This window comes from Conger conger, chromosome 2 (genome assembly GCF_963514075.1).
Source record: "Conger conger chromosome 2, fConCon1.1, whole genome shotgun sequence".
Classification (NCBI taxonomy): domain Eukaryota; kingdom Metazoa; phylum Chordata; class Actinopteri; order Anguilliformes; family Congridae; genus Conger; species Conger conger.
The window spans coordinates 79,240,052-79,252,952 of NC_083761.1; the positions used below are offsets into that span (position 1 = coordinate 79,240,052).

Consider the following 12,901-nt stretch of genomic DNA (forward strand, 5'->3'; position numbering starts at 1 on the left):
CACGCACACATACCAGTACAAACAATATATACAATATATAACCCATACAAACAATACACACACACACACAAACACACACACACAGGTCCTGTGAAGGTGGTTAATTATTAATTCTGCATTGACATTCACTGCATTCCTTAGCACTCAGAGCAAGATAATTTTTGGGAGGTAAGCACACACACACACACACACACACACACACACACGCAGGAAATGTTCCAGGAAGATGTTTTTATTCTCTGGAAAAACACAACTTTTATCTCTTCACAATTCTCCAGCCTGAAGAAAAATCACAGACTGCAATTGCACTTTTCTTTAGAAAAAAACAAAACAACAACAATAAAACAACAACAATAAAACAACAAAGCAAAACAGCAGTATCTGCTGCAAGCTGTCCATTTCTGACATAAGAAACAACTTCACACTGTACATCAAGCTTTTTAACAAAGCACTGGCAATGTTCTTTCACACTCACACCAGCGGCTGCTGCGACGGAGTACGGGTGTGTGTGTGTGTGTGTGTGTGTGTGTGTGTGAGCGCTACTGCCACGGTTGTCAACGGCAACATCGTCATCGGCGGCTACAGCGTCCCTCCTCCCAAAAAAAAAATGGCAGTCTTAAGACATTCCAGATTGGAATGGATGCGGCTTCAGAGAGAGAGAGAGAGAGAGAGAGAGAGAGAGAGAGAGAAAAACAACCCCAAACACAAAAAGACACAGTCCAGCTGATTGCGTTGCTAGGCAACATTTAAGAGCTTTGGGCTCTGTCAGACAGAGCGGTAAGACTGAGGGGAGGGGGGGGTGGGTGTGTGTCCATGGCCCCTCCGGAAGCCCCCTCCCCGTCCCGGGAGCGCGGCGATCCCGGCATTAGCACGTTAGCGGAGCGGCTAGCGCCTCAGTCCGTGTCTATGTGGCAGGGATTGGTGCCCTGCGTCACAGCGTCCCGGTACAGCTGCAGGAAGTCCCTGTACCGCGGGGCGCACCCCAGCCAGGGCTCCCCGAAACGCACCGTCCCGGTGAAGAGGAACTCCCCCTCCCCCGGCTTCGCCCCGCACTGGAGAGGAGTCTTCACCCGCCCCACCCAACGTCTGCCCCGCCCTCCCGCCGAGCTGAACACCCGGCTCTTCTGCCTGAACACCGCACTCATCCTCACCAACACCACCGCCTGCCCGGCCTCCTGCTCTACAGCCTGGATACTGCCCCGTCCAGCTGGGGGGAGGGGGAGAGAGGGAGAGGGAGAGAGAGAAAGGGAGTTATTAGACAGTGAGTTACATGTCCCAGAATTCCACTGCTCCCATTAGAAATGCAGCTTCTGCTGGACAGCACACTTCTGGGCTGCTCTGATGGACAGCCTTACGGGGCAGGGGCAGGGACGGGGACGGGGGCAGGGGCAGGGGCAGGGGCAGGGGCAGGGGCAGGGGCAGGGGCAGGAGCAGGAGCAGGGGCAGGGGCAGGTACAGGGGCAGGGGCAGGGACAGGGACAGGGGCAGGGGCAGGGGCAGGGGCAGGGACAGGGGCAGGGACAGGGACAGGGACAGGGGCAGGGACAGGGACAGGGACAGGGACAGGGGCAGGGGCAGGGTGGGGTGCTTACCGAAGTCACTGGTGCACACGGCCAGAAGGATCTCTGCACCACTGCAAGGCTGACAGGGAGCTGGGGACAGAGAGAGAGAGAGAGAGAGAGAGAGAGAGAGAGATTAAAGATGCGTTCTACGCATAATGTTCCTCCGTGTAACTCAGTTACACAGATCACAAATCTTTCACAAGCACACACACACAGACAGACATACGCATGCACTCACACGCGTGCACACATACTCGCACACACAACACACACACACACACACACACACACACACACACACAGAGGTGTGTAAACACATACACACGTGCGCACACACACATGCACACACACGCAGAGGTGTGTAAACACATACACACGCGCACACACACACACACACACACACACACACACACAGAGTGAACGCAGTGCTCCTTCTTGAGCTCAGACTCATTAGTTCCCCTTCTCTGAGTCTCTTATTTATTTCCAGGGCAGGACAGGAGTAAGCGTGACGGGCAGCAGTCCGTGGAGGGGGTGAGGGGTTTTTAAAACACACTCACACCCCCCCTCCCCCAGCCCGCTCAGAGCAGCCCTCCTCCAGCACTTCAGAACGGAGGCTCTCACCCCCACCACCACCCCCACCCCATCAGTCCAGGAGCTTCCTCTAAAACCAGCCAAGCAGCAACCTGTGACCTGGCCTCTCAATTAAGGGGGGGGGGGCTCAAGGACGCAAGGACTCAGGCTACCCCCAGCCCCCAGCCCCCCCCAGCCCCCAGCCCCCAGCCCCCCGCCCCTTAACCAAACGCATAACTGAGCTGCTTTGAAACAAACTGCTGCTAAATCCTGTCAATCTCACCAGACTCACCTGGCATAAATTTAAGAGGAACCAGACTCTGAAACTAGAGAAGATAGAGTAAAGAGGTAGAAGCAAGGGGGAAGGTATGTAGGTATGCATAGGTAAACAGGCCCTGTAGATTCTTTATGATGCTAATTGTTACAATCATTACATATAGTCTCACACTTCCGTCATGCTAATACAGCTAAATTCACTTGAACCGCGCGCTGAGAATCGAACATCCTATCTTCTGTCAGTGTTCTAGAACTCCACTGCTTCCGGTCGCCAGTAGCGATTATGACATCAGCATTAGAACGTTCAGGCACATTCTGCCCACACATTCCTGAAAACACTCAATCTGCCCATCACGCCTACAATGGCACTTAACTTTCAAAACATATCTCAAGACCACACACTTTAATTCTCTTTGCCTTTCCTCGTTCTTCAGCACTCGTCCATGCGACGTCACGCACGTGAGGCAACGCCTCCAAACCTTTGCCGTTTTATTGTGACGTGTTACGGGTTATGAATAAAATCACACTGTGGGTTGTGTCACGGAGGGCTACCTGAAGCAGTATTGGTCTGGATAAGGGCGTCTGCTAGAAGCCTGAATGTAATGCAAAGGCATTCGCCACAGGGAGCAGCCATGGCCTGCTGGCACACACTCAGCCCCACTTTATTATTTTTTTTTAAGTCGTAGATCACCCTCAGGCCGAGGTTCAGAGCTGCCTCCAAAACACACTTTTCCTCTGAGAATGAACACACCTTTCCGCTGACAATTAACAAACCTTTCCTCCGACAATTCACCTTGTTTTGGAGGGCGGGGGGTTGTAAGAGGAAAATCCACCAAGGACTGGGTTGCCAGATATGTTAGAAGGAAGAATAATATTGACTTTGTATTAATATATTCCATGATGTACCAGGGTGACTAGCCTTGCCTTAGTATACATCCCGTCATAAAAATGGATGTTCATGTTCAGGTGGTTATGGTACTGACAAACCAACACGCAGCACTGCAGAAAGCACACGTCAAAAATAGCCTCTTATCACGACAGCCTGGAGCCTGGCTGGGAGGGAGGGAGGGGGCACATTATTTTTAACACAGCTGTGCCCCCCCCCCGAGGGGTCAGAGTTCAGGGGTCAGAGGTCAGGCAGCCACGGGCCGGGCTGCAGCTGGGAAACACCCGGGCCTGTCTCCAGAGAGCAGATATCCTGGAGCCTGCTGAAAGCTGGGGGCAGTTCTCTCTGAGAGAGGGGCAAATACCGCCGCTTTTCAGAGCCGCCCATCCGCGCACCACCGCACATCAAACGCTCCTCTCCCCGCCACATTTAAACAGCCTCGCTCGCCTCGGAACCACAGAAATGTGCCGTCTTTCCGTTCAGATTTAAACAGGCCCCGCTCGCCTCGAGACCGCAAGAATTCACCATCTCTCCATCTCCGTTAACCCTTTGAAGAGCAGGTTCTGTGAAACTTTCTTTTCTCCAATATTCTAAATCAGTGTTAGTGTTCTAGAACTTCTAGAGTTCTTTCAGTCACCAGCAGCGATTGTGACATCAGCATTAGAATGTTTGGTGAAGAACGTTCTAATCCCGTGCGTGACCTCACACCTTAAAGGGTTAAAACACGAATATCTGGGCCACACCAGCCATGGTGGTAATGTCTCCACATGAAACCACTGGATCGGAACCACAGAAATGCACTGTGTCTCGGCCCACATTAAAGCGGGCTCGTTTGGATCAGAACCGCAGGAACGTATGGTCTCACCTTCCACCAGAACCACAGGTATGCGACGGTCTGTTTACGCACGATAAAACAGCCAAGCTTTAGACCCTCTCTGATCAGCCCCACAGGAAACCACCGTCTGTCTGTCTGTCAGCACTGAAACAGGCCTGGCTGAATCAGACACACAGGGCTGCATCCACATTAATACATCGGATCAGAGCCACAAAAATGCACACTCAGGGATGAGAGAGTAAGAGAAACAGACAGAGAGAGATAGAGAAAAATAGAGAAAGACAGAGAAACAAAGAGAAAAAGAAAGAGAAAGAATGAGGGATAAAAAGAGACAAAGAGACAGAGAGAGAGGGAGAGAGGGAGAGAGAGAGGGAGGGAGAGGGAGAGGGAGAGGGAAAGAGAGAGAGGGAGAGAGATAGAGAGACAGAGAGAGAGGGAGAGAGGGAGAGAGAGGGAGAGGGAGAAAAGGTTCAGCAGAGATGGATATACAGCACATTCAGTGGGGTTCGGGGGAAACTGTAACCACAAGAGCACTGGAAGTAGTTTCCCAAAGTCTGGCCACCACTTCAGCCCCCACCCCACCCCAGTAACATCCCACTACAGCAGATTCAGAGAGCGGAAACAGACCCGACCTGGATGTTATGGACCGTCCCGTTATCACAGTTTCACAACTGAATTCATGCATCTCCATATTATTTTCCACTTGGTCACAACACTGTAACTGAGTGCAGCGATATGACCTAATGCCTGCATTAGGTGGACATGCATGTGGGCGACATGGCTCAGGCAGTAAGAGCAGTCGTCTGGCAGTCGGAGGGTTGCCGGTTCGATCCCCCGCCCGGGCTGTGTCGAAGTGTCCCTGAGCAAGACACCTAACCCCCAAATGCTCCTTACAAGCTGGTCGGCGCCTTGCATGGCAGCCAATCGCCGTCGGTGTGCGAGTGTGTGTATGAATGGGTGAATGAGAAGCATCAATTGTACAGCGCTTTGGATTAAAGGCGCTATATAAATGCCAACCATTTACCATGTGTTCAGGCCAATGCTTGGCCTGTGCAGTCCCAGCAGCCCACGGGCCAGCCACGGCCTTTCACCGCGGGATGGCTGCTCGGTGACCCACCGAAAAGCTGTTCCACAGCCGCTCCAGCATCCGCTCAAAAGACCCGAGTTGTTAAACGGCGACAAAGGTTTGCTTGTTATAAATCTGTGTGCAATTATTGACTTCCAGATGTAGAAGATTGTTCCGGAAAGCAAACATAAACCAGGCAGACGATATCGACAGCAGAACGCAGTGGCAGGCCTAAGCTCCGCCCCTGGTTTACCTGCACTTGTACGGTACAATGTTCACATTCACACTCACAGTGACCCACTAGACGTTTCCATAAACTAAGTGTTTTCATAGCGGCGGGCTGGCAGGAGGCTGGTGCAGCTGTGATTGGCTGACTGCCTCCTGGTGTGGGTCCTGTGATTGGCTGACTGCCCCCTGGTGTGGATTCTGTGATTGGCTGACTGCCCCCTGGTGCAGGTCCTGCCCCCACCCCACCCCACCCCACCCCACCCCACCCCACTCTACCCAGATGTCGCTCCTGGACAGCCAGGGCTCTTGGTTTTGGGACGGGCAGTCTGGCTAGACCAGAGGAGACCCAGGTCCAGCACACAAAGGCCTCTTTCATGTCAAAAGGGGGACAATTTGTACCTGTTGCTAATCCCCCCCGGCCCTTCATCTGCCTTCACCATGTTTGTTTACCCAGGCAGTCCCGCAGGATCCTAGCCCCGTGAATAAGCCCCCGCGCCGCTTAAAGTCTCACAATGCCGAGGTCAAACAACGAACAGGACGATGACCGCAACCGCACTTCAAAAGGGTGGGATAAATCAACCTAAACACAACCCCCCCTCCCCATCCCCCTCCCCCCAAAACCAAACGTCCTCCTCCCTCCACACCCCCCAAAGCTCCCAGCACGTCAAAGCAAACACCAGAACCCTTCTCGGAGGGGAAACCCGAAACCGAACGTGGAGAGGAGAGGGGGGCCCTGACCTGACCTGCGTGGGGCGGCCTGTAGCGTAGTGGTTAAGGTAAATGACTGGGACCCGCAAGGTCGGGGGTTCGAATCCCGGTGTAGCCACAATAAGATCTGCACAGCCGTTGGGCCCTTGAGCAAGGCCCTTAATGCTGCATTGCTCCAGGGGAGGATTATCTCCTGCTTAGTCTAATCAACTGTGCGTCACTCTGGATAAGAGCGTCTGTCAAACGCCAATACTGTACTGTACTGTATTATCCGGGATGCTAACGTATCACCATGTGTTCTCTTTACACAGCTACACCCCCAGGGTCGCCAGGTAACCGCGGTGATGGTGCACATCTGCAGAGTGCCTCTCGTTGGGAAGGAGGACAAAGCCGTAACCAGGCAGGTTCCCCCCTGAGCAGACCAGCGTTTCACAAACGGGCACCGTGGCCCTCACCGAAAGACATGGCCGAAACGCGAACTATTTTCACACACATCAGTGCTCTTCCTGCGTTTCAGGGGTTTTCCCACATCGGCTCAGGCGGTAAGAGCAGTCGTAAGGTCGGAGGGTCGGCGGTTCGATTCCGCCCTGGGTGTGTCGAAGTGTCCCTGAGCAAGACGCCCCCAAATGCTCCTGATGAACTGGTCGGTGCTTTGCATGGCAGCCAATCGCCCTTGGTGTGTGAGTGTGTGTATGAATGGGTGAATGAGAAGCATCAATTGTACAGTACTTCGGATAAAGGCGTTATATGAATGCCTACCATTTACCTTTTTTTTTTTTTACCATTTAGCAACGCCCACAAAACATTCACAACGAGCAGTGACCCTGACCCCGCCAGCACCACCTGCACCGCCACCTCCCGTGGTCAGCTCTCAGTGTCAGCATTCAGCAACGTCATCTTACGATCGTGCAAAAAAAAACACAGGTCACGACGTGTGGGAAATGGTTTTCCGAACAAGCCCGGCCCTATTAAAACCCTTCTGAGTCTTATCATCCGAAGCCGAAACCCCGGGGGCTTTGCGCGGAGCCTCTCAGACGGGGGGGGCTGGGGGGGAACCGAAAGGGGGTACGTAAAAAAAACAGCCCCCTCTTACCGGAGAGGGAGCGCAGTTCGGCCGCCTGCCTGTCGTCGAACAGCTGGTACTGGAAGGAGGTGATGCGGCGGCTGATGTCGCGGTGGGGCACGGCCTCGACGAACAGCGCCCCCTCCTGGAGGCCGAAGCAGAGGACGGCGGGGGCGGGGTCGGCCTCCGGCAGCAGCAGGCGCAGGTCGCCGCCGCGCTCCAGGTACACGTTGGCGCCGCGCGAGTCCGCCGCGGGCTTGACGCAGACGCTGCGGGGCCCGCCGGGCGCCGGCGCCGTGTTGGGCCGCAGGTTGACGATGATGGCGCCCGTGGGGTACAGCCACTCCAGGGAGCCCTGCGCGCAGCGCAGGTACACCTGCTCCACGTCCCGCGCGTGCGCCTCGTGGGTCAGGCCGCTGGGGGAGAGAGGGGGCCGGGGGACGGCCATTTTGTCAGGCGGCCATTTTGTCAAATCATTTATTTTATTTTTTTACATAATATCATCCATTCATTCACCACCCCAAACCCTGCCCTGTCGTACCCCAAAGCCCATACCCTACCCCCAGCCCCCCCATTCCCCAGCATCACTCTGCTCAAATAACAGCAACCCATACACCCCACCCAGCCATATTTAAATCCCACAGAAAGGGAGCGATCGATACAACACTTTAAAACAAGCTCAGCATCACGCAGATTAATGACAGCCAAAGGCTTGTCAAAGCTTGTCAAATAATTTTCCTATTTTTTCCCTACACACAGCAACATCACCTACTCCCCACCCTGACCCTTCTCCTCCCGTACCCCAGAGCATCTAGGGGTGCCCTAGAGAGCATGTTTTTTTGTTGTTGCTTTAAATATGCATTTCCTGTTAATATCGTTTGTAGTGCTACGTTTGTCTTTTGCGATTATGCGGAACACTCAGCACTTTCTGAACAAACAGACAGTCAAGTAAAATCGTATCGCGTATCTCCCCTGTTCCCACCCCTGCCCCACTCATCACTCAAACAACTGTCCTGCCACGTCGGTCCAACCAACCCCCAAAACCCTCAGGCAGCCATCTTTAAATCCCCAGGAAAGCAATAATAACTAAACCTCTTTAAACTGGCTCAGCACCATGCAGAATGGAAATGGGAAACGAAAGCCAGAGTTTGGTGTCCTAGTCAACGCTCCAAGGCCACAAGCAGGAAATAATTCCCATTAGTCCGTCAAGGACTACACAACCTGGACAGACCCGCTGATGTACCACAAAGAGCCTCTCCGGCTTATTCTGCTTAAGTCAGGACTATATTTTCATAGGCTAGTTTTAAAATCTCTCTGACAAAACCAATAAAATGTTATTACCAAGGCCCCACCGCCCACCACGCACCAAACTACAGCACCACCAAAAACAATTATAATAATAAAAATAGCATTTGCTAAATTGTACGCACATATAGTTTTTACATTATAAATAAATATAAACGCTACTAAGCGCCGCCTAGTGGAAGAGACGGGCATATCTGGCTGACAAACTGAAGACACTCAAAACGAAAGCGAACATCAACTCCATCGCTGGCAGGTTCTTATCGCTAGCGGTTCACCGTTCTGAGGGTGCAACCCGTTCTATGGCTATGGCATTATCTATTTTGATAGGGTCTAAGTGATGTTGCGGACACTGCGGGAAGATATGAGCCTGTTTATCTGGGGAGACGCGTTCCGTACGTCGAGTATGGCGGACTTGCTTATGCTTACTTGCTTCGCGGTTAATCAGCCGAGAAGTGATTAAAACTTGTTAGACGACGTCGTAAAACTGCAACACGGGCTGTGAAATTAATTTTATTACGGCGCTCTTAGTAAACGCCACATCAGAGGAATCGGATGCCTGCTTTAAAAAAAAAAAATACAACAATAATTGTGCCTCTACTTGTTCCTGTTGGACCGCAGCCAAGCAGCAGCCTATGCACGGCGCGAGGTAGTTGTAACAGAGGGGAAAAGTGTGTGTGTGTGGTTAATATCTTACACAAGGTACACCCCCCCAAACACACACACACCCCCTCCGTGCGCCTGGCAGCATGACCGGTCACATGCGCGCACGGTTCAGCTACTAATCTCCGCGGACACACTGCCATTATGTTTTCCGAAACTCTTGTTTCTCAACGCTCGACCAAAGTGTTGCAATAGGAATGTTGCCTCCTTGGGACGTTTCTTTTTCTTTTTTCTTTTTAAAGCAGATGTTACAGCACTTACTGGACGACCCGATTAATACAAACGTGTGCCGTGGAACTGTATGCACATTAGCCTCATCGACGACATTCTATGATCCATTTGAATCATCGATTACTTGAAATTGAGCAAATTCTGGAACCCAGAATTTAAAATCAGTTTAAATTCTGGTTTCCACTGCGCCTTACGTAGCCTACGTATAGGCACCTTAATGCCAAGTGCACCTACTTGGAAACGATTATTTTTGTTTTTATTTAAACGCCAACGCTTTAAGAAGATCATATAGCAAAGATCATACACATTTTGTTTTCAAGCAAAACATCTGCTTGCTAATTTTTCATTCCAGGCGTCTTAATTGAACAATACCGAGATTCGTTGAGGTAGATAATTTTTTTTATATAATACGAGTGCATACCTCGTCTCACAGAGAGAGATGGTGGTGATGTTTAACTGATGCTACAGCCTATTTTAAACTGGGAGAGAAGTTAAGACGATAAATTGAAACCATTCAAGTACAAGCAGTGCGCGAATAACACCATAATCCAGAATAATTTGCGTTTTTTCTTTTTAATCCTTAATTTAAATATACTTTTTCGCAAATTAGGAAAATTGCACTGAACAGACTAATCGTTTCTCAAATAGTTGGATCTTCTTGTCTCATGAATATTATTTCCTCGCGAAACTGGTTTATTTTCCACGGAGGAGCTATTTAGTGTAACAATCTATATTTCTGAATAGCAGTAGGTAGCATATACTGTGCATAACGTGAGGAGAAACTATCTACCATAACCAAACTGCGCGGGGTTTTAGTTTATTTAAATATTTCTGAATTCTGCACTTGAGATTAGATTTCCTGATAAGATTTCAAGCAACGACACACTTCCATAGCCTAGTTAAAAGTGTGCCCATAGAACACATTTAGGTAATTATGTTCATGTTCAATGGGCCTAGATTTAAGCATATGTGACCATGGGCAGTGTTTTGCAGTAGATCTGGGCCCATGGCAAATACAATTTAAATTATATAAACCAGCACCAACACGTCTCTTTCGTAAACCACAATGTCACCATGAAGGTAATTTAGATCACTAATACGGAAATTGCGTTTGTTGTTAACGCCAGCTCACTGTTTTGACATGGAAAAATACAATGTGATCTCTCGTGTATGTTAAATTCCCCGTCAAGGACTTCACACAGATTAGGCTAAAATCCGCCAAAGACTGAAAAGTGACATAGCCTAGGCTACTTGGACGAACATTGCATCTCGTTTCCACAAATAATGTATAAAAAAAATAAAAAAAACAGTATTCAGTATTTCAGTATTTTTAGAGTTACTTTATTAAGAACCAATCAAAATGGTTTTATGACACATGAAGGCAACGCTATTCCTACCCAGAAATAACTAACAGCAGGAGAAACAAAAAAATAAAATAAAATAATAAAAACATTTAACAAACAGGGAAAACAATTGCACAAGGCGATACTGTAAAGAGATTTGAAGGTCAGAAGTGTGGTTGCATTTTGATGACTGAAGGGAGGGGAGGGTGAGCTTTACGATCTTAAACGAAGACGCAGTTACAGGTGTTAGTGTGGCGCGTGCGGCAATTCCGCCTCAATTTACTGGCATGTCACACAACACCGCCTATCGCAGCAAAATACCGGACACTGAGCCCAGATAAACGACCTATGTGGTTTATCAGTTTCCATGCATTTCACTTTGACAGATACCGGAGGCCTCGGTTTACCAATCCCACGTCTGCGAATAGGCGATACGATCAATCGCGCAGAGTAGTGCATCGACCGCACCGATTAGCCTTACATTCAAGAAAACGTAGGCTAGATATGACCTCAACAACTATTTTAAACACAAGTGCTTCTTTCACTGCTCAACTCGGATGCACTACGGTTCTTAAAGAGCGCACGCCGTCTACACTAGAAGATTGTTCAATTCAACTTAAACCAAAAAGTATGATTAAAAAGTAGACATAACATTTTGTCACTGAAATACTTTGCCCATTAAGAAATACAAATAAAATAAGAAAAACACACACACACACACACTCACGCACTCACGCACACACACACACACACACACACACACACACACACACACACACACACACACACGTAATTCCAATGAAATCCACACGGTAGTCTAGGCAACCGTGGTTTCATGTGAAATGTCAATGATGTCAAATCGTATTCGAATAAACGACTTACCTTCCCCTCCAACTGCACTGATCGCTTGAGTACTGTGAGAAGGCTACCCGGCACAGCAGCAGCACCGCCACAAAGTAAGCTAAAAACGGTGACAGCATGATCGGGCTCCCCGCACTGGCACCCGAAAACTTCAGTCCGTCTCCCTTTCGTCTTCCTTGGGCAAAGAAAATCCACCGCGTCGAATACTCCCCAAACGAGATTTCCTTCAACCCCCCGCCCCCCCCACTTCAACTACATTGCAGTCGCGTGTGGGAGCGCTTCTTCTCTAAAACTGAGATGATGTGATTTGCGGCGTTGGCTCTCATTTCAATGCCCCCTTTAGCAGCACTACGTTCCTGAAGAGAAGTGTAGCCTGTTGAACGTTTTCTTTCTTTTTTTTTTGCTTTTTCTTTTTTTTTCACTCGACTTCCACTCCACGTCACCGCCTCTTCAGCCAGATGACTGGGCGATTATGACAGCAATGCTCCGTCCGAGACACGCCTACTCGCTGACTCTTGTGCCTGTCTGTCGGCTGAGAGCCAATCTATATTAATACGCATTACGCTGTAAGCATAATTACAAAATACCCAAAGACGCGTTACCGTGTTCCTGGTTCGCATTTTGAAAATGAAAATTTCTAAGAACCAGGTACGTCTATCTTACAGGGGCAGCACATTTGTGTTATTATTAGGGTCATACTAGTCCGTTATGGATGATTTTGGGCTTTACGATTATCTTTACATATCAGTTGCATAATCTAAATGATTAATATTGCAAGTGGCTCCCTGCAACATTCCCGTAGCTAACTAAGGCCAGAACATAGCATCTGTTAAATGCAGGAAATACAAATGTATTTAAAAGTATAGAAATATGCAATAATTGAATAATTGTCTAACAGCCGTCAAGAACCATTTAGAGTTTAGTTGCTTCTTAGGGTCACTTCTTGGGGTAGCAAATCTCAAAATCAACCACAAAACACCTCTACAGCAATCATTATACCTGTCCATACCAGCGTTTTGGAATGACTTTGCAAATAAAGACCTTACTTTGAATAACCAACAACTGCAAGTGCCTGCACTTTGAATTATGACTAGATGTGCACACTGTTGGAAGGCTTTACAAGGAAACACACTTCATATCTACTGTTAAAAATGGCTGTGGATCATTGATTATTTGCTAAGGTCAATGGCATATTTAAATCCACTAAGTACCAGGAAATTTAAGCCAAAAACCTGGTTGCTGCTGCCAGAAGGCTGAGACTACAGTTGGCTCTTCCAACAAGACAATGATCCCAAACGTACCATAAA

At 49.3% G+C, this 12,901-nt stretch overlaps 1 protein-coding gene across 1 annotated transcript; it reads right to left on the reverse strand.

The window, feature by feature from the left end:
* Positions 1-216: 216 nt before the first annotated feature.
* LOC133122988 (meteorin-like protein) lies at positions 217-12,009 on the reverse strand. The gene is made up of 4 exons (XM_061233320.1): positions 11,616-12,009; positions 7,225-7,610; positions 1,593-1,652; positions 217-1,207 (listed from the first exon to the last, which is right to left on the reverse strand). Exons 1-4 carry the CDS (start codon positions 11,711-11,713, stop codon positions 894-896), a joined length of 858 nt encoding a protein of 285 aa, XP_061089304.1. The 5' UTR covers positions 11,714-12,009; the 3' UTR covers positions 217-893.
* Between the last annotated feature and the right edge of the window lie 892 nt (positions 12,010-12,901).

What these genes read in the sequence shown, in the direction of transcription:
- LOC133122988 (XM_061233320.1), bottom strand. Translation starts at nt 11,713, where the DNA reads ATGCTGTCACCGTTTTTAGCTTACTTTGTGGCGGTGCTGCTGCTGTGC. An exon ending in CAGTGCAGTTGGAGGGGAAG is followed by an intron (nt 7,611 to 11,615) that starts GTAAGTCGTTTA and finishes TCTCTCCCCCAG; the next exon opens with CGGCCTGACCCACGAGGCGC. An exon ending in CGTGTGCACCAGTGACTTCG is followed by an intron (nt 1,208 to 1,592) that starts GTAAGCACCCCA and finishes CCCTCCCCCCAG; the next exon opens with CTGGACGGGGCAGTATCCAG.